Source organism: Panthera uncia, chromosome B4 (genome assembly GCF_023721935.1).
Source record: "Panthera uncia isolate 11264 chromosome B4, Puncia_PCG_1.0, whole genome shotgun sequence".
In the NCBI taxonomy this organism is placed as follows: domain Eukaryota; kingdom Metazoa; phylum Chordata; class Mammalia; order Carnivora; family Felidae; genus Panthera; species Panthera uncia.
The window spans coordinates 38,539,416-38,560,133 of NC_064809.1; the positions used below are offsets into that span (position 1 = coordinate 38,539,416).

The following is a 20,718-nucleotide window of genomic DNA, read 5'->3' on the forward strand; positions in this document are numbered from 1 at the left end:
TTATTTATTTTTTAATGGCTATTTACTTATTTTTGAGAGAGAGAGAGAGAAAGAGAGAGAGAGAGGGCACAAATGGAGGGGCACAGAGAAAGGGAGACAGAGAATCCCAAGCAGGCTCTGCACTGTCAGCACAGAGCCTGATGTGGGGCTCAAACCCACGAAATATGAGATCATGACCTGAGCTGAAACCAAGAGTTGGATGCTTAACCAACTGAGCCACCCAGGCACCCCTATCTTTATTGTATTTTAAATCACAAAATTATTACCTGTTTTCTCTAACCAATGCAAACAACAGAGAAGTGACCGCAGAATCCCTGTCCCACCCCTATAACAGCATGTGGAAATCACTATAACGTCCCATTTCTCCTACCACTGTAAAATCTAGGCTCCCCACAGTACTGTCTTCTTCTGCTGGCTTCATTTGTTCAGATTTTGTTGGGGTCTTCCTTCTATACTTTATGCAATGCACATAATATATTCAATACATATTAGAAGAGTCTGCATTTTGTATTTCTTTTTCCATTTTAATATGCCTCTTCCCTTGGCAAATCACAATACTTTCAGAAAGTTTCTACCCCAGGGCCACCTGGGTGGCTCAGTCGATTGGGTGTCCAACTTCAGCTCAGGTCATGATCTCACAGTTCATGGGTTTGAGCCCCACGTCAGGCTCTGTGCTGGCAACTCAGAGCCTGGAGCCTGCTTCGGATTCTGTGTCTCCCTCTCTCTCTCTCTCCCCTCCTCCGCTCATGCTCTGTCTGTCTCCATCTCAAAAATAAATAAACATTTTTTAAAAATAAAAAAAAGAAAATTTATACCCCAAATTCACATGATAGTTGAAAATTTAGCTTTATATTAATTTTAAGTTTATTTCTTTATTTTGAGAGATGAGATTAAATATGCAGTGTGACTCAGATGTGCTGGTTGGCTGTACTTCCATCTCCCTGCCAAGCTGAGAGAGTGAAAAGTGGTAGGGAGTGTTAGTTATCCTGGGCCCTCACATGAGAAGGTGCCCTGGAGGAGCGTGTTTTGGAGAAGAGGATTTTACATGATGGCTCTCTTTCTTTCCTCACAGTATATACCTATATCCAAAGCCGGTTCTACAGATCCCCAGAAGTGATTCTAGGCCATCCCTACAACATGGCCGTTGATATGTGGAGCCTGGGCTGCATCATGGCTGAGTTGTACACGGGCTACCCTCTGTTTCCTGGGGAGAATGAAGTAGAGCAGCTAGCCTGCATCATGGAGGTGAGGAGGAGGACTGAGGTCCCACAGGGTGGTCAGCTTACACTCTGAAACATGGGGCTGCATCAGACTCGCTGTAGGGCAGTGGCCTGAATACTTACTATTGCTGTTGGATGTTCCCTAAAATATTTTTGGAATTACGTGCCCCTCTGTACATTTTTGAGTTGACACCTAGCATTTTTATCATAAATTTAAATAGTTGCAGAGGATGAAATTTCCAGCATATTGTGAATAGCGACATTTTATTTATTTATTTATTTACCATTAACAATTTTTTTTTTAATTCCAGTATAATTACCATACAGCGCTATATTAGTTTCAGGTATACAATGTAGTGATTCAACATATTACTCAGTGTTCACCATGATAAGTGTATTCTTAATCCCCTTCACCTATTTCATCCATTCCCCTTCCCACCTCCCCTCTGGTAGCCATCAATTTATCCTCTATAGTTAAGAGTCTGTTTTTGTTTTTTGTTTTTGTTTTGTCTCTACTTTCTTTGTTAATTTGTTTTGATTTTTAAATTCCAAAAATAAGTGAAATCATATGGTATTTGTCTTTCTCTGATTTATTTCACTTAGCATTATACTCTCTAGCTCCATCTATGTTGTTGCAAATGTCAAGATTTCATTCTTTTTATGGCTGAATAATATTCCGTTACACACACACACACACACACACACACACACACATATATATATATGTATATATCTCACATCTTTATCCATTCATCTATTGATGGACACTTGGGCTGCTTCCATAATTTGGCTGTTGTAAATAATGCTGCAATAATCATCAAAGGGGTGCATGTATCCCTTTGAATTAGTATCTTTGTATTCTTTGGGTAAGTACCCAGTAGTGGAAATACTGGATCTGTGGTAATTCTAATTGTTAATGTTTTGGGGAATCTTCAAACTGTTTTCCACAGTGGCTCCACCAGCTTACATTCCCACCAATAGGGCATGGTGGTTCCTTTTTCTCAACATCCTTGTCCACACCTATTGTTCCTTGAGTTTTTGATTTTAGCCATTCTAACAGGTATGGGTGATATCTCATTGTGGTTTTGATTTGCATTTCCTTGATGATAAGTGATGTTGAGCATCTTTTCATGTGTCTGTTGGCCACCTATAGGTCTTCTTTGTCGAAATGTTTGTTCATGTCTTCTGCCCATTTTTAATTGGATTATTTGGTTTTTGGGTGTTGAGTTGTAAAAATTTTTTATATATTTTTGGATACTAACTCTTTATCAGATATGTCATTTGCAAATATCTTTTCCCATTCAGTACATTATCTTTTAGTTGTTGTAGTTCCAATATTTTATTTTTGCTTTTGTTTTCCTTGCCTCAGGAGACATATCTAGAAAAATGTTGCTATAGCTGATGTCAGAGAAATTATTGCCTGTGCTCTCTTCTAGGATTTTTATGGTTATAGGTCTCCCATTTAGGTCTTTTATCCATTTTGAGTTTATTTTTGTGTATGGTGTAAGAAAGTGGTCCAGTCTCATTCTTTTGTATGTTGCTGTCCAGTTTTCCCGATTCCATTTGTTGAAATGACTTTTTCTCATTACATATTCTTTCCTACTTTCTCAAAGACTAATTGATCATATAGTTATGGATTTACCTCTGGGCTTTCTATTTGGTTCTATTGATCCATGTGTCTGTGTTTGTGCCTGTACCATACTGTTTTGATTACTACAGTTTTGTAGTATATCTTGAAATCTGGGATTGTGATACCTCCAGGTTCATTCTGCTTTTTCAAGATTGCTTTGGCTCTTCAGGGTCTTCTGTGAGTTCCATACAAATTTTAGGATTATTTGTTCTAATTCTGTGAAAAATGCTGTTGATGTTTTGATAGGAATTACATTCTGTACATTGCTTTGGGTAGTATGGACATTTTAACAATATTTAGTCTCCCAATCCATGAACATGGAATATCTTTTTTGTGTCATCTTCAATTTCTTTCATCAATGTTTTATAGTTTTTAGAGTACAGGCCTTTCACCTCCTTGGTTAAGTTTATTCCTAGGTATTTTATTATTTTTGGTGCAATTGTAATTGCAACTGTTTTATTAATTTCTCTTTCAGCTAGAATAGTGACATTTTAAAATTAAACTGTTATACCAGCCTTTCAAATATGCTCGGAAGAATCTAAAAACCAAAGATGACACCTATCCAAATCTATATATTGTTCAGTCATTAGTCATTCATTATCCTAACTTTCTGGGAAGAATATCTTCCAATAAGAAGGCTTTACTAAGGCTCATTGTATATTATTTATCGTATATTTTTCTTAAAGTCTTCTTGTTATGGAAGATAAAACAGGAGAAAATAACCCTAAAAAATGGAAATTTCACATTTTACTATTATATCAGTAAACAAAGATATTTTGACTGTGAACAAAGACCTATCTAATTTCCCTGTTTGTTTTTTCTGTCTCTGTTCTCTCTCTCTTGCTCTCTCTCTTTCTCTCTCCGTGTGTATATTTATGTTACTCTATTTAATTATCTGTCTGTCCACCCATCAATCCAAAAATTCTATTTTCTAGATTGCCTCAAAGTTATAGGTACTCAGAGGGATACACACACACCCTTGAGAATTAGTAAACATAGTTTCATTTCATGATTGAAAATAATAAGTATTAAAATAATTTAGGTAATTGGGGCACCTGGATGGCTCAGTCAGTTAAGTGTTCGACTCTTGATTTCGGCTCAAGTCATGATCTCATAGTTTGTGAGTTCGAGCCCTACATTGGTGTCTGTGCTGACAGTGTGGAGCCTGCTTGGGACTCTCTCTCTCTCCCTCTGTCTCTGCCCCTCCCCTGGTCGTTCTCTCTCTCTCTTTCAAAATAAATAAACATTAAAAAATAATTTAGGTAATAATAACTATAAATGATATCTATGGTAGAATGAACGCTGGCCTGGGAATCAGTAAACCTGGAGTCTAGTCCTGGATCTTTCTCTTGGGCAAGTTACTTCCCCCTTCTGGACCTCTGTAAAATGAGACAATCAGAGTACTTGGCTTCTAAGGTTGATGATGGATGATTTAATGAAGATCCCTGAACCAATCTCCCTATAGGCTTCAGTGGGTAAAGGTGAACAAGTACATTTACACTTTTCTTTTCAAGAAGATATTTTGTCAAATAGTAGACTGATGCCCATCTGGTGATTTCCACCTCCTTTTCTCCTCCTCCCTTCCCAGGGAGGTCATTTCTTAATTCAAGGGTGGCTAGCATGTACACTGGTTTATTTATTCTGACAATGAGATCTGGCTGCCATCTAGAGTGGCCTACCTCTAGTTGGTGCTAATGCTTATTTAGAATAATATGGCTAATACTGATCCTCAGGATACTGAAACAGCCCTAAATTAGGAGTCAGAAGAACCATGCTCTGGGCCTTTTTGCCACTGACTTGAGGTTATCACTTAATATCCTCGGGTCCTTGTCTGTAGAAGCAAAGTTTGGCCAAAGTCCCACCAGCTCTAATGTGTGAGTCCACAAGAGTGAACCCACTGCATTGTATTTGTTGAAGGTGCTGGGCCTGCCGCCAACCCACTTCATTCAGACAGCCTCCAGGAGACAGACATTTTTTGGTAAGTCCCCAGGTCTAAATCTCTTTCTCCCATTGTGATGATGAGCTTTTACAGACCTTGAAGATATCTTCCATACTCTAAACCCCATTTAGTTCTCTTCCCATGGCTCCATCCCAAAGGGCAAGCTGTGATTGGGAGTTTCTGTTAGAAAAGTAAAAAGATGCTGAGAAGTGGTACCAGAAAGCATGATGGAGATAGGATGGGGCAGTCACATTGCAAAGGAGATCTTGGCATAAAAATAGCCAGGTTCCTGTTCAGAAAATCTATCAGCAGATCTTGAAAACTTGAAATATTATAATTATGTCATCTCCTGTAAATTCTCCTTATGTCTGCAAGCAGTTTCCCCTTTCACACTATGTACTGTTCAGGGAAATCAAAGAGCAGAAGCTTCTTTTCCAGAAGAGTGGGAAATTTCTTTGTTATATAAATAATGGAGCATTTCTTTCCTGCTGAAATTCTCTTAAATCCCCATATCTTTACTATGGCAGGATCATTGAGACTTGGCTATGAAATGGGTAAATAAAGGTTGTCAGAACAGTTTGGCTGTGGGTATGTTGTGGCTTGCCAGTTATGTGGAGGACATCTGCCTAATTGTTGGAATTAAGCCTCATCAATGGCCCCATGCTGTTTCCAGGCTCTGGATTTTCTGACCTTCTGCCTTTCTATTTGATTGGTGCTGTACAATGTGGACAGGTAGATCAATGATCTACCTCAGGTCCAACTGAGGCAGGGTTTCCAGGGCACTATGCACCACAAAGATGAACTCAATCCCATATCTAAAATCCTTTTACAGAATCACAAGAACCTAAGGGATTCTTATGGAAAAAAAAAAAAAAAAGAAAACCATAGTGAAATGGAAGTTCAGCCACATGGAGCGAAGCCAGATGTGAGGGAAAAGGGACTCCACAATTAGGGGCTCTGCGCCATCTGGAATGACATTTCTGACCAGCCATTCTTGTCAGGTCAATTTACAGGCTTATATTGGCTGTGGAATCTCCATCACTCTTAGCCATCTCACATCTTATTTCCACCCAAGAGGGCCCCTCAAAAATTTGGGAGGGAATCCTCTACTTTCTTTAACTTGCCCCATCAACAAAAGAGTTAAAGATACCCTAATGGGGGATCCTTCTGGACTAAAATGTTTTAGTCATGTTAGTGATGAGTCAGTATACACTGGTTCAATCATGTGGGGGGTTAAAATGTAGTCTCCATCTGCACAATTTGGTAAAAAACCACTGCCACAGCTACAGGCTCCCTGGCCCCTTTTCCAGGACTCATTGGACTCTATGATCCAGAAACTAAAATTTTAAGGCCTGGCAAGCAGACCTCATGATCTTGTTTCAGTGCCAAAGATGTCATCCTTTCTGATTGGTCAGTCCCATGCCATTCCAATGGTTAAATCTTTGAGATTTCACCTTGTAGTCAGAGCTTTGAAGACCTTCCCTTTGGGCATGATCAGTGTCCTGGTTGCTTTAGAACAGTGCCCATGCACTAACACTTCTTCTAGAGCAGTCTGATGGCTAGGTAGGAAGATCTGGCTGGCTTGTTTGTATAACTTATACATAGAGCAATGGAATTGGTCTTTTAACCCCAAATATATTTTTCCTATCCACCATCTTTAATTCAGCCTTTTGGATTTCAAAGGATTTAGGGGAAGAAAAGTAGGGATATTGGTGTTCTCTGTGGCTAGATAAGACATTGTGGGAAGGCTCACGTCTTAAGCCCATAACATTGAAGTCAAAATTATAGTGGGGGGCACTAAAAGGAAAGTAATATAAGGCATGGTAAGAGGGTCTGGTTCATAGAGTACTGATTTTTACCATCAGCATTGAGGCTTTAAAATAATGATGTGTTTTTGGTGGCAACATCCACATATCTTCACTTCCTGCATAAGAAAGGGCTTTATTGGGAGCTGCATCCTCTTCAGTGTTTCCCAAACTTTATCTGATTATAAGAATCAGAGCTGGGGAGGAGAGCCTGGGTGGCTCAGTCCATTGAGCATCTGACTCTTGATTTCTGCTCAGATCATGATCTCATGGTTCATGAGATTGAGCCCCACATGGGGCACTGTGCTGACAGCATGGGGTCTGCTTGGGATTCTCTCTTCCCTCTCTCTGTGTGTCCCCTTACACCCTAAAAATAAACTTAAAAAAGAAAAGAATCAGTTAGGAACTTGGCAAAATGCTAATTCCCATTATCTTCCTATATAACCTATGATATAGCAGATTTGAGGTGGAACTCAAGAGTCAGTTTCTAACAGCTCTTTGTGATTCTTATGATAAGGTAAGTTGGAGAAACAATATGTTCACCTCAATTCTTGGCTCTCCCTTGCCCATATTTGGGCTGCCAAAAGCTCCTCGAACCCCAGCAACCTGTAGTTTATATGTTTGATTAGCAGAAAGTGATGTTGCCTCAAGGGTAGTAAGCTACTTAGATGCTCTAGGCTGCAAAAAGGAGATGGAGATAATAATTAAATATTGGGGAGTGTCAGAGCAATGAGAAAAACTTGAACAAGAAAAACAATTACATACTGACAACTTCATGAGCTGTTATTTTTATAAGCCTGTGAGCCTGATTCTTCGGTCATTTGTAAAAAGAGAAATATAAGATCAAATGGGAGTACTAGTGCCGCAGTAAAAAGGGAAATGGGGTTTGAACAAAGGAAATGGGGTTTATATGAGTTCACAAGACCTATATACCCTGTGCAATGTCCCCAATTTATTTTTATGTCTGTAGATACACATGCCCACGTATGTGTATATACACATTTGTGGTTTCTTCTAGGAATTCAGTATGAGCATATGTTCTTTTTGAGGACCCACAAATTGTATTGATTACAAAAGTAATAGAAGGGCTTCACTATACACCTTCCAGAATGCCCATCATGTGAACCCCACTGAGTTTTTGTGAGAATTCAGTTTAGTATGCAAAGTGTATGTATCTGTTCATGTCCATCCTTACGCAGATTTACAAGGTATGAGCAAAAGTGGTCTTTTCTGAACATGCACACCAGAGTAAAGATATCCAGATGAGTGACCTCACCTTCAAAGCACTGCACAGAGCATTTTAGAGAAACCTCTGGAGATGTTTTCAGGGCTTCTTTTCAGGCATGACAAATACCTTTGGTAAGGGTTTTAATCAGTGAAAAATGACTGAAGAAAAGTGACTTCCAGACTGTGTCTTAAGCAACAAACCAAGTTTGGTGATTCCAATTTATGGTCAAAATTTTGATGTGACTATAGAAAGTAATGAGATTTATTTGCTTGTGTGGCTTGTAAATGAGTTCTGAAAGCAGATGATTCTCCTACAATAACTTTCTTGTTATACTTTAGGCATATCCCAAATTCTCATTTTATTGGGCTAGTGAGAAAGGAGAGAGGGCATAGAAAATCCAAGAATAGACAACATCTTTTTCTGTTCAGAGCTGATGTTTTTGTCACTTTAGATTTATTATTATTATATTATCATTATCATTATTATTTTACCTTGGTTAATGTTAAACCATTTAAGTCATTTGATTTGGGGAGGAGGGGGCAGGAAGGAGGCTCAGAACATACTGGATAGTAGGGAGTATTGTTTGTAAAGGTTAATTGCATTCACTGGATAATCTACATGTGGTTCTTTCCATCTGACTGAGACTGAGGGCATGTTCGTGTGTATGGGAGGGGTATGGTATAGGACTGAGATAGAGCTGCAAAGACCATTCCAAGAAGCAGCATGGTTGAGTAAAAAGCTGTGATGTGACCAATGGATATTAACACCTGGAACTAAACACAGAATGTTGTATCTCCAAAGATTCCAAAGGTTTTCCTAAAAATATGACCAACAACAGGGGGAGAAAAAGATACCCAGATTCCAAGGATCTCACGATGGTGCTGAAAACCTACGATGCCAGCTTCCTGGACTTTCTCAGAAGATGTTTGGTGTGAGTTTGTCATGGTGTCTTTGCCTCTAGGTGTCCTCTTAAACACTGTACTTTCCCACTCATTTGCTGGTGAAAGTCTGGGACTGGGACACAGTTATAAAAATAATAATAAATACTGACCATAGAGCTTGAAGTCTATATAATGCTTTCCCTCATCAGACTGCTCTCTTCCCTTCCTGTGTGATTAGCAAGTAGATGATTTGCTTAATTTTGAGATGTGGAGTCTGAGCTCAAACAGTGACTTGTCCTGGATTACAGTGTGTGGGTAGAACTTGCCTTCTTGGCCTCAAACTGCCAGACAGCAAGGTGAAGGCAGGTTCTGAATAGCTTTTGCTTCATGAACTGAAGTCAACCTCCTCTATGTTGTAACTGTTTACATACATACCCAGTGTATGTCTCTGGTTCCCTCCCTATTTCCCTAGGAAATAAAGCCTAAATCCTCTTTGTATTAAGGAATTAGGCAAGGGGTTATCTATAAACCATTTATTTTGTACAGCTTTTACAAACCTATATGCTTATTTTGACTCTGAGAAATTAGGTTCTGTACTTCAGTCAAGTCACAGTGAAAAAAAGACCAGTAAAAAAAGCACTCAGAGCAGTGCCTAATTTAGAAGGTGTTTAGAACATGTTAGCTCTTGTCATTATTTTAAAAGAGGTTTTGCAAGTGTGTTTCCACTGAATGGCAAATAGATTAGCTGCATGATATTTGATAAGTCATTGTCTCTCTGTGGGCTTCAGTTTCCTTTTCTGTATAATACGGGTATTCCTAAGGTGCCTTCTAGTTATATCAGTCCTATAAGTGTTTAGCATTTTTAGAGACCATAGGTCTATGGCCTCTCATTCTTCCAGTGGGATGGAGTAGTTTTAGCAAAATACTCTTCTGGCATTTGTGCACTAGCTCAGCGGATAAGCCGTCAAGTACTTCTGAAGGTTGAGGGTCATGCTACTCATCTGTAGAATGGAGATAGAGAAGGATCCTGTACTCCATCATTATCTCCATGTCACCACCCACCGCCAGCTTCTTGCTGAGGCTATAAAATGAATGTGCTTTAACAAATGACAAAAACTCACTACTGAGACTGAGGTGAATTATCCATAAACCCCAGCCATCCAGAACACAGCTCAGAACCAAGAAAGAAATTATTTTCTTTTTTAGAGCAAAGGGCTGGCTGTTCACAACTTGCAAGGAGCAGTCACGCTAATGGGCCCATTATCTGATCATTCCTTTTTCTTTCCCTTCTTCTTCTTCTTTTTACTAATTAGCAAATTTTTGGAATGAGAGACTAGAAGTTTTGAGTCAAATTTAAGAGAGGTAAATGTAAAGTCCTGTGGGGAGTTGTAGCTTAACAGCAGTTCATTTGAAAAAGAACTGGGAGATTGAGTTGTTTATGAGCGTGATAAGTCTACAATATTAATGCCATCTACCTGCAGTTAAAAGCTATCCCCAGCGTGGTGGACACCAGTAAGACAATAGCTGGAATTTCCTATGCAGGAAGGTGGCAACCATATCATATGAGCAACACTTAGTAGCAATGTAAATGTTTTCGGATAGTTGGAGGATTGTAACATAAAATACAGGTGGGTTGTCCCATTCTCTATACAGTGGCCCCCCCTTACCCACGGTTTCACTTTCCATGGTTTCAGTTACTCACAGTCAACCGTGGTCCAGAAGCAGATGATCCTCCTTCTGACATCTCGTCAGAAGGTCATTGGTAGCCTAGCACTACATCACACTGCCTGTGTCATTCACCTCACTTCATCCCATCACATATGCATTTTATCATCTCACATCATAAGAAGGGTGAGTAAGACACTAGAAGATGTTTTGAGAGGAAGAGACCACATTCACATAATTTTTCTTATAGTATATTATTATACTTATTCTATTTTATTATTATTGTTGTGAATCTCTTACTGTGCCTAATTTATAAATTTTTATCATAGGTATGTGTATAGGAAAACACATAGTATATACAGATGTTTGTGCTGTCCAGTTTCACGCATCCACTGGGGGTGGAATGTATTACCCCATGGAGAAGGGGGGGACTACTGTAATGTTAGTAGGTAGAATTAGAACCTGGGTCTTTTATTAGTGTGCAAGTTCCTGGGAAGTGTAAATTTAGGCTCAATTAAAATGAAGAATTTTTAAAGAATTAGTTTTATCAATACTGGAATAGCTAATTATGTGAGTAAGTGCCTTGTCACTAAAAATACTCAAGAATAGCAAGATGAACCCATAACCAGCAAAGAAATTGAATCAGTTATCAAAAATCTCCCAACAGATAAGAGTCCAGGACCAGATGGCTTCCCAGGGGAGTTCTGCCAGACATTTAAAGCAGAGATAATACCTATCCTTCTCAAGCTATTCCAAACAATAGAAAGGGAAGGAAAACATCCAGACTCATTCTATGAAGGCAGTATTATTTTGATCCCTAAACCAGACAAAGACCCAGTAAAAAAAGAGAACTACAGGCCAATATCCTTGATGAATATGGATGCAAAAATTCTCAATAAGATACTAGCAAATCGAATTCAACAGCATATAAAAAGAATTATTCACCATGATCAAGTGGGATTCATTCCTGGGATGCAGGGCTGGTTCAACATTCACAAATCAATCAACGTGATACATCACATTAATAAAAGAAAAGATAAGAACCATATGATCCTGTCAATTGATGCAGAAAAAGCATTTGACAAAATTCAGCATCCTTTCTTAATAAAAACCTTGAGAAAGTTGGGCTAGAAGGAACATACTTAAACATCACAAAAGCCATTTATGAAAAGCCCACAGCTAACATCATCCTCAATGGTGAAAAACTGAGAGATTTTTCCCTGAGATCAGGAACACGACAGGGATGTCCACTCTCATCGCTGTTGTTTAACATAGTGTTGGAAGTTCTAGCATCAGCAATCAGACAACAAAAGGAAATCAAAGGCATCAAAACTGGCAAAGATGAAGTCAAGCTTTCACTTTTTGCAGATGACATGATATTATACATGGAAAATCCGATAGACTCCACCAAGTCTGCTAGAACTGATACATGAATTCAGCAAAGTTGCAGGGTACAAAATCAATGTACAGAAATCAGTTGAATTCTTATACACTAATAATGAAGAAACAGAAAGACAAATAAAGAAACTGATCCCATTCACAATTGCATCAAGAGCATAAAATACCTAGGAATAAATCTAACCAAAAATGTAAAATCTGTATGCTGAAAACTATAGAAAGCTTATGAAGGACATTGAAGATGTAAAGAAGTGGAAAAAACATCCCGTGCTCATGGGTTGGAAGAATAAATATTGTTAAAATGTCAATACTACCCAAAGCTATCTACACATTCAATGCAATCCCAATCAAAATTGCACCAGCATTCTTCTCGAAACTAGAACAAGCAATCCTAAAATTCACATGGAACCACAAAAGGCCCCAAATAGCCAAAGTAATTTTGAAGAAGAAGGCCAAAGCAGGAGGCATCACAATCCCAGACTTTAGCCTCTACTACAAAGCTGTCATCATCAAGACAGCATGTTATTGGCACAAAAACAGACACATAGACCAATGGAATAGAATAGAAACCCCAGAACTAGACCCACAAAAGTATGGCCAACTAATCTTTGACAAATCAGGAAAGAATATCCAATGGGAAAAAGACAGTCTCTTTAACAAATGGTGCTGGGAAAACTGGACAGCAACATGCAGAAGAATGAAACTAGACCACTTTCTTATACCATTCACAAAAATAAACTCAAAATGGATAAAGGACCTGAATGTGAGACGAAACCATCAAAACCCTAGAGGAGAAAGCAGGAAAAGACCTCTCTGACTTCAGCCACAGCAATTTCTTACTTGACACATCCCCAAAGGCAAGGGAATTAAAAGCAAAAATGAACTATTGGGACCTCATGAAGATAAAAAGCTTCTGCACTGCAAAGGAAACAATCAACAAAACTAAAAGGCAACCAACGGAATGGGAAAAGATATTTGCAAATGACATATTGGACAAAGGGCTAGTATCCAAAATCTATAAAGAGCTCATCAAACTCCACACCTGAAAAACAAATAATCCAGTGAAGAAATGGGCAGAAAACATGAATAGACACTTCTCTAAAGAAGGCATCCAGATGGCCAACAGGCTCATGAAAAGATGCTCAACGTCACTCCTCATCAGGGAAATACAAATCAAAACCACACTCAGATATCACCTCATGCCAGTCAGAGTGGCCAAAATGAACAAATCAGGAGACTAGATGCTGGAGAGGATGTGGAGAAATGGGAACCCTTTTGCACTGTTGGTGGGAATGCAAACTGGTGCAGCCACTCTGGAAAACAGTGTGGAGGTTCCTCAAAAAATTAAAAATAGACCTACCCTATGACCCAGCAATAGCACTGCTAGGAATTTACCCAAGGGACACAGGAGTACTGATGCATAGGGGCATTTGTACCCCAATGTTTATAGCAGCACTCTCAACAATAGCCAAATTATGGAAAGAGCCTAAATGTCCATCAACTGATGAATGGATAAAGAAATTGTGGTTTATGTACACAATGGAGTACTACATAGCAATGAGAAAGAATGAAATATGGCCCTTTGTAGCAACGTGGATGGAACTGGAGAGTGTGATGCTAAGTGAAATAAGCCATACAGAGAAAGACAGATACCATATGTGTTCACTCTTCTGTGGATCCTGAGAAACTTAACAGAAACCCATGGGGGAGGGGAAGGAAAAAAAAAGAGGTTAGAGTGGGAGAGAGCCAAAGTATGAGAGACTCTAAAATCTGAGAATAAACTGAGGGTTGATGGAGGGTGGGAGGGAGGGGAGGGTAGGTGAGGGCATTGAAGATGGCATCTTTTGGGATGAGCGCTGGGTGTTGTATGGAAACCAATTTGACAATAAATTTCATATATTTAAAAAAATAAAGACAAGAATATTATAGCTAAAAAAAAAGAATAGCAAGATGATTCTGTGTTGAAGTTTCTGTCAGATGCCTTGTCACTGCATTGGAGGTTTGACTAGATTATACCCAAATCTCCTTATAAGCTTAATATTCTAGCATTCTATAATGTTCTGTGTGATATAATTGAAGTCCCAAGTTTTGGGAATTGAAATTAACCATGTCTTTGTTTTGATCTTAGTTTACTGAACCCTAAATCCCAAGTGGTTAAGATTTTCTATAATATTATAATATTTCTTTTGAGGGAATTTCCAGGAACTCTGGAAGATTTGGGCTCTCATATGTTCTCTGGTTTGTCATGCAAATTTCCTAAAAAGATTATTTTCATAGCTTCCAGGTACTTTATATGTTGTTATCTTTGATATCTTTGATATCTATGATATCTTTGAAGTATAACGCAGCTTAGATTGGTTAAGAATGAACTATTTTTATTATACCTTATTGAGGTCGTCAGGGTCTTTTTAAATGTTTTCAACATTAGAAAGGGAAGCAAAACAATAACCCATGCTGGGCTTTGTTGGTGTATAGATGGGAACCTTCTCTTCGCATGACCCCTGACCAGGCCCTCAAGCATGCTTGGATCCATGAGCCACGGAATTTCAAACCACGGTCCAGGCCCCAGACCCTGAGGAAACCCAGTCTCTGTTTCCCCTCTGAGGCTCGGAAGGAAAAGGTTCAAGGGCATCATCCCTTGGGCAAAAAAGGTACAGTCAGTCCTCTTCCTATAGTCCAGGGATCAGGTACCTCTGGAGGATTGTATGTCAATTTCTCTGACCTCCACCTTGGATAATTATTCTGACTACATCACCAGGAGCCTGCCATTTCTCACTTTTGAGTATAACCTCTTTCAGGAGTCTTGCTTCTAGCTGGATTTGCCCCCTTTTTTGCCCTGTTATCATTAGGATTTTCCATTTTTCTCTGTCTTCAATTCTTTTCTTGTCCTTTCCTTTTCTTTCACTGTGTCCTCCTCTGGCTTGCCTATAATTAGCTTTTGAATTTTTATCAGACTGATTATGGCATTAGGCAGATATCTTTTATATGCAATATAGCCTCATGGTTATGTACATCATCCCTGGGGTCAGGTTGCCTGGGATTAATTCTGGTTCTACCATTTACCAGGTGTAGGCCCTTGGGCAATTTAGTTAACTTCCCTGTGTCTCAGTTTCTTCATTTATGAGAATGAGAATAATGCCTATTCTCTATGGTTGTGAAAAGGCTCAAAGAAATTAATAAATGTAAAGTGCTTAGAATAATGCCTGACACAGAGAATGCTCTTTACAAATGAATTGTTTTTGTATCATTACTACCAGGATTTTCCCAAAGTGATTTATGGTCTAATAGAATATAATTCACATTTGAACACTTGTTCCTTCTGTCTTCTCTCTCCTTTGGCAGAGGTGACCATCAAAGAAGAGACCATAGACAAAATAAAAGGTGGCACCACTAAGCAGGTTCAGAATTCAGGTGATCAGCAGGGCATTCTCCAGCACACATCTGAAGTTGTCCAGTTGCCTCAGCTAACAGAAGCTTCCAGAAAGCCAGAGGCAGTTGTTGGACCAGAGGAGTCCAAAACCTCCCCAGGACATCGAAGTAAAAACTCCTCATCCAAAAACATGAATATTTTACCACCTATTGTATGACCTTTGCTGAAGGTGTGTCCTGTTCCTTTCCACCAAGGATTTTTATTAGAGACAGCACTTATATTGTACAATATTACAGAGATTGTTGTTTTTTAATGCATAAAGGTTTTTTTTTTTAAAAAAAAACTTCATATGGCTAGTTAAGCATGATTCCTATTATGAGAGATGGGGGAGAATGTCCTTGCACCTACACTCCCTTCTTATGCCCTCAGATAAAACAATGTATGTGTGGGGTGGGGGGGGGAGGGGTAAGTATTCAATGGTATAGTATCACTAATAGAACTCTAAATAAAAGAATTTTTTTTCTTTTCCCCACAAGACAGCTAACCTGTTAGGACTCTTATTTGAAAATGAAAATGAAAAACTAGTTTGAATTCAGCTATTAACTAGTTTAAGCAACAAAGGACATCTATTGGCTTATGTAATTGGGGAATCAGGAGGTGTAAGTAAGTGTAGTTTCAGGCACAGCAGAATCTAAAAGTTCAGACAAGGTCATAGGGCTCAGACTCCCTCATCACCTATTAGTTTTGCTTCTTTTTGTGGTTTTCATTCTAAAGACAAGCTCTGCCAAGATGTTAAAGTAACCACCGTTATCCAGTAAAAAGATGCAGTGCTGGCAGGAAAATCTCAGAAATTATTGGATTTGAACCAAGCACTATGTCTGAGATATTGGGATCCTGTGGTTGGCCAGCCTGGGTCACAAGCCTATACTGTGATGGTGGTAGCACCATGACTGATGCCTCTCTTGGACTGTGGAGTAGGGGACAGAATATTTCCCAAAGGAAGGGAAGTCGAGTAAATAACAGGATATGTTCATTCATCCAGCATCCTCAAAATCTAATCAGGTTCTTTTGGTTTACTAGTCCTTATCTACATGAATACATAATCTCTATATGATTGTAATTATAGAACAGATACAATTTTACAAGAAACTTCTTAAGATCATAACCTCATAAACAACATAGAAAATATACCTGACTTTATAGTTTTCCTTTTAATCACTGTGTCATATTCCATGAAGGGAGACACCTTTTACCCAGGAAAGGTGAAACAGAATGAGAATAGCAGAGGGTCAAAAGGAAATAGGAAAGATAAATATTCCAGGGGTTGACAGAATTGAGTAGAGCCCCCAAGAGATGGAATTAATACAGAAATTAGGAACCAAAGGAGAAAGTTTCTAGCAAGATCAAAAATATAAAATTTCACAGAAAGTTGAGGGTAAGAACAGAAAATGCCTTAGGTGGGAGAAATGTCCTAACAGGTGACTTGTCCCAGGTCCTATAGCCAGAAAAGTATAGACATGGCAATAGAACTCAGGTCTTCTGGACCTTTTTTGACACCAACTATGAATAAAATTGAGGAAGACCATTGTTCTACAGAGATAGGAGAAGAAGCCAAGTCCTCCATATCATAATGAGAATGATTCAGGTTGAATAGAAGATACTTTGTGATTTGCATGATTATAAAGGCTAAATAGTCTTATTCTTAGGGAACATTTTAAGGCCAGAGATCTGCAAGTTGTAGCACAGACAGGATACATAGAAACACCTTAGCAGGCCTCTCAGTCCAGCACTATTTTTCTTCTTGTTATCCATCTGATTATTTTTTAATTCCTGAAATTTCTTGACCTTATTGTCGATTGGATCCCAAGGAAACCAAACACCTGGAGTCCTTCCATTGTAATTTTTTTAATTTTGTGTCCTTGCTTGCATGGACGGGAAAATCTGCAAAATCCAGTGACTAGCATAAGATGACGTGTCTTTGATGTGAGTGGTATGATAGGGCTCTGTAAGGATATGGAGAGGAGAGCTGTGGAAGTAAGAAGGGATGGGGAGAAGGGAAAGCAGTGGGTGGGCGCCGATCACAGGTTCACCATCAGCCAGTCCAGCAGCTGCAGCCGTGTAACATTTCCCACCGCCTCGTCCAGCTGTCGCTCCTTCTCGTAGCGCAGCACCGACTGCAGGACCTCACCTACACTACGTCCTTTGTCCACAGCAGCAGCCGAGAGCTGAAGTAGCTGTGGAAAGGAAAGAAACAGAGCATCCCGGGGCAGACCAGAAAGGGCCTGACAAGGCTAGAACAAAGAGGCTGGGCAGAACTTGGAAAACTTCGGAAGAAGGGGCTCCAATTAGATGCTGAGAAGACTTCCATAATTGGAAAGAAGAGATGTTAGCATCCACCTGTACATCATATGGAAAGTACGATCTCCCACCAAGACTAAATCTTGCTTCCTCCAGTAGGTATTTGGTCAAGGGTGATCTTGTTTTCTAAGACTTTTAAAGTTCTTAAGCTCACTGTAATATCATAAAACAGTCTTCCACCATTGTCCTAAGACCGACAAGGGCAGGGGTGAAATAACCAGAGGACAAACGGACATGTTGCTTTCCATGCCCCACAGAACAGAGAGCCTAGAATGCTAGAGCACAAGAGCAACTCAGAGATCCATTCAACCCTCATGAAGACATGGCTCAGAGAGGTGGTGAGACTTGTCAGTAATACAGTGCTAGAAATTAGCAGAAGCAACATGCATATCCAGATCTCTGAACCCCCTGTTCCTCTCTCTTTCCAAGCTCGAAATGAGAAAAATTAGCCAAAGCAATAATTCTGACCATATGAACACAGTACATCACCATTCATCTAAAGTAACCAGAGTTTTGGGCACCTGGGTGGCTCAGTTGGTTAAGCGTCTGACTCTTGGTTTCGGTTCAGGTCATGATCTCACACGGCTTCTTCATGGGTTCGAGCCCTGAACTGGGTTCTGTGCTGGGAGGGTGGTGCTTGCTTGGGATTCTCTCTGCCCCTCCCCCACTTGCACTGTTTCTGTCAAATAAAAACAACCAGATTTTTATTTTGTGTATTCTGCATCTGACTCTCTGAGAAAGAGTTAAAAGGAAAATAAATAGGCCAAGTATCAGGAGCTTTTCCAAAGGGGGAAATTTCCATGAGAGAGAATAAAGTAACATATGGATATTCTTAAAACAAATGGAAGGACCAAGTCAACAAAGAGAAGATATAATTTTAGAACTAAAAACATAAAATCCAAATGAAAACTTGTCAGATGGGCTAAATTGAATGAAGATGAGAGAGAAAAGTTAGTTAACTTAAAGATGGATTCATAGAAGTAAACCACATTGAACAACATAAGAAATTGATTAAACTTTCTTCAATAAAACCTCTTTGAAAAAAATAAAGTGAGCTCAGGGACCTGTGGAATAATGCCAAAGGCCTTGCTTTTATGTCATTAGAGTTCCAAGAGAGGAATAAAGAGTTTGCAGAAAATATGCTGCAAGAAATAATGGATGAAAGTTTCCCCAACTTGCCAAGAGATATAACTGACAAATTCAAAAAGCTCAGTGAGCCTAAAATAAGATAAACCCAATGAAATTCACTTTAGGACCTGTCAAAATCAAATTGCTGAAAATTAAAGAAAAATCTGAAAGCAGTCAGAGAAAATGCTGCATTATTTTTAAAAGAATAATTCAAATGACAGCATATTTTGGTCAAAAACCAAAAATGTCAGAAGGAAATGGCACAACACTTTTAAGCACTAAAAAGAACTGCCAAATCGGAATCCTGTATCAAAAATTATACATCAGGAATAAGGTCAAAAAATGTTTATTTATTTATTTGAGAGAGACAGAGTGCCCACAAGCCAGGGAGGGGCAGAGAGAAAGGGAGGGAGAGAGAGAGAGAATCCCAAGCAGGCTCCATGCTGGCAGGGTAAAGCCTGATGTGGGGCTTGATCCCACGAACTGTGAGATCATGACCTGTGCTGACAGCTGAGCCTGGAGCCTGCTTTGGTTCTGTGTCTCGCTCTCTCTCTGCCCCTCCCCTGCTTGCACTCTGTCTCTCTTTCTCAAAAATAAATAAAACATTTTTTAAGTCATGGCCAGAAATTGTGTTCTAATTCTTCAGGCAAAAGGAAAATTATGTCAGAAGGAAACTGGGAACATCAGGAATGAATGATGAACAACAGAAACAGTAAAAATCTCAATAATAAATTTTCTCTGTTCTTTAAAATACTGGCATACCTTGAAGATATTGTGGGTTCAGTTCAAGACCACCATAATAAAGTGATATCGCACTTTATATAAAGTGAGTCAATTTTTTTATCACAATAAAGTGAGTCAAACCAAAAAAATATAATAGTATGTTTACACTATTGTTTACACTATACTAATAGTTACACTATATGTTTACACTATACTAATAGTATAATAGTGCATATAATAGTATGTTTACACTATTAAGTGTGCAACAGCATATGTCCAGAAAACAATGTACATAATTAAAAAATACTTTATTGCTAAAAAATGTCAACCATTATTTGAGTTTTCAGTGAATTTTTATCACTGATTACAGATCATCATAAAAAATATAATAGTGAAAAAGTTTGAAATATTTTGAGAATTACCCAAATGAGACACAGACACACAGAGTGAGCAAATACTGCTGGGAAAATGGCACCAACAGACTTGCCAGATATAGGGTTGCTACAAACCTTTGAATTTGTGAAAAATGCAATACCTGCAAAGCACAACAAAGTGAGGCACAATAAAATGAGGTGTGACTTTATTTTTTATAATTGAAAGCAAAAATAACATTGTCTAAGGATTTTTCTAATATATGTAGATTACATTAAATAACTACAACGTAAGGGAGAAGGTAATGAGACCTATAAAGTAGTAAGATTTCTACACCACAGTTTAAGTGGCAACTATTGATTCTACATAGACTCTAAAAAGTATGTATATTGTAATCCTTAGGGAAACTACTTGAAAAATAACACAGAGATATAGTCAAAAACACAATAAATTAAAACAGAATACTAAAAAAAAAAATGAAATAATCCAAAAGGTGGCAACAAATGGGGGAAAAGGAGGTAAATTAGAACAGTTGACCCAAATCCAAAAATATCAATAATTAGGCTAAATGTAAATGATGTAAAAAAAAAAAAAGGCAAAAAAAAAAAAAAAAAAAAAAAAAAAAAAACTAAATATTACCTAAAAAAAAAAAAAAAAAAAACCTCTTCAAATGATATAGGTAAGTTAAAAGTAAAAATATTGAAAAAAATGTATCATTGAAACATCAACTGAAAAAAAGTTAGAACCTCAACATTTATGGACAAGTGATTGTTTAAAAAGGGGAAAGATGGGGCGCCTGGGTGGCGCAGTCGGTTAAGCGTCCGACTTCAGCCAGGTCACGATCTCGCGGTCCGTGAGTTCGAGCCCCGCGTCAGGCTCTGGGCTGATGGCTCGGAGCCTGGAGCCTGTTTCCGATTCTGTGTCTCCCTCTCTCTCTGCCCCTCCCCCGTTCATGCTCTGTCTCTCTCTGTCCCAAAAATAAAAAATAAAAAACGTTGAAA

General features: G+C 38.7%; 2 protein-coding genes across 8 annotated transcripts in view; one reads left to right on the plus strand and one right to left on the minus strand.

Annotated features, from left to right (window-relative positions):
• DYRK4 (dual specificity tyrosine phosphorylation regulated kinase 4) overlaps nucleotides 1–15,426 on the plus strand; it is a 52,809-nt gene extending 37,383 nt beyond the window's left edge. For 4 of the 5 annotated variants that reach the window (XM_049624934.1, XM_049624935.1, XM_049624937.1 and 1 more), the window contains 5 exons: nucleotides 1,073–1,245; nucleotides 4,768–4,828; nucleotides 8,624–8,753; nucleotides 14,242–14,417; nucleotides 15,109–15,426. In XM_049624934.1, coding sequence (XP_049480891.1) covers nucleotides 1,073–1,245; nucleotides 4,768–4,828; nucleotides 8,624–8,753; nucleotides 14,242–14,417; nucleotides 15,109–15,353 — 785 coding nt within the window. In that variant the 3' untranslated portion in view covers nucleotides 15,354–15,426. Of the gene's footprint in view, nucleotides 1–1,072; nucleotides 1,246–4,767; nucleotides 4,829–8,623; nucleotides 8,754–10,397; nucleotides 10,555–14,241; nucleotides 14,418–15,108 lie in introns of those variants that run through there. The other variant, XM_049624938.1, reaches the window with a different exon arrangement.
• Nucleotides 15,427–17,021: 1,595 nt separating this feature from the next.
• The window catches only part of AKAP3 (A-kinase anchoring protein 3), a 48,587-nt gene continuing 44,890 nt past the window's right edge, over nucleotides 17,022–20,718 (minus strand). For all 3 annotated transcript variants that reach the window (XM_049624939.1, XM_049624940.1, XM_049624941.1), the window contains exon 6: nucleotides 17,022–17,370. In XM_049624939.1, the coding sequence (XP_049480896.1) occupies nucleotides 17,215–17,370 (156 nt within the window). In that variant the 3' untranslated portion in view covers nucleotides 17,022–17,214. The remainder of the gene's footprint in view (nucleotides 17,371–20,718) is intronic.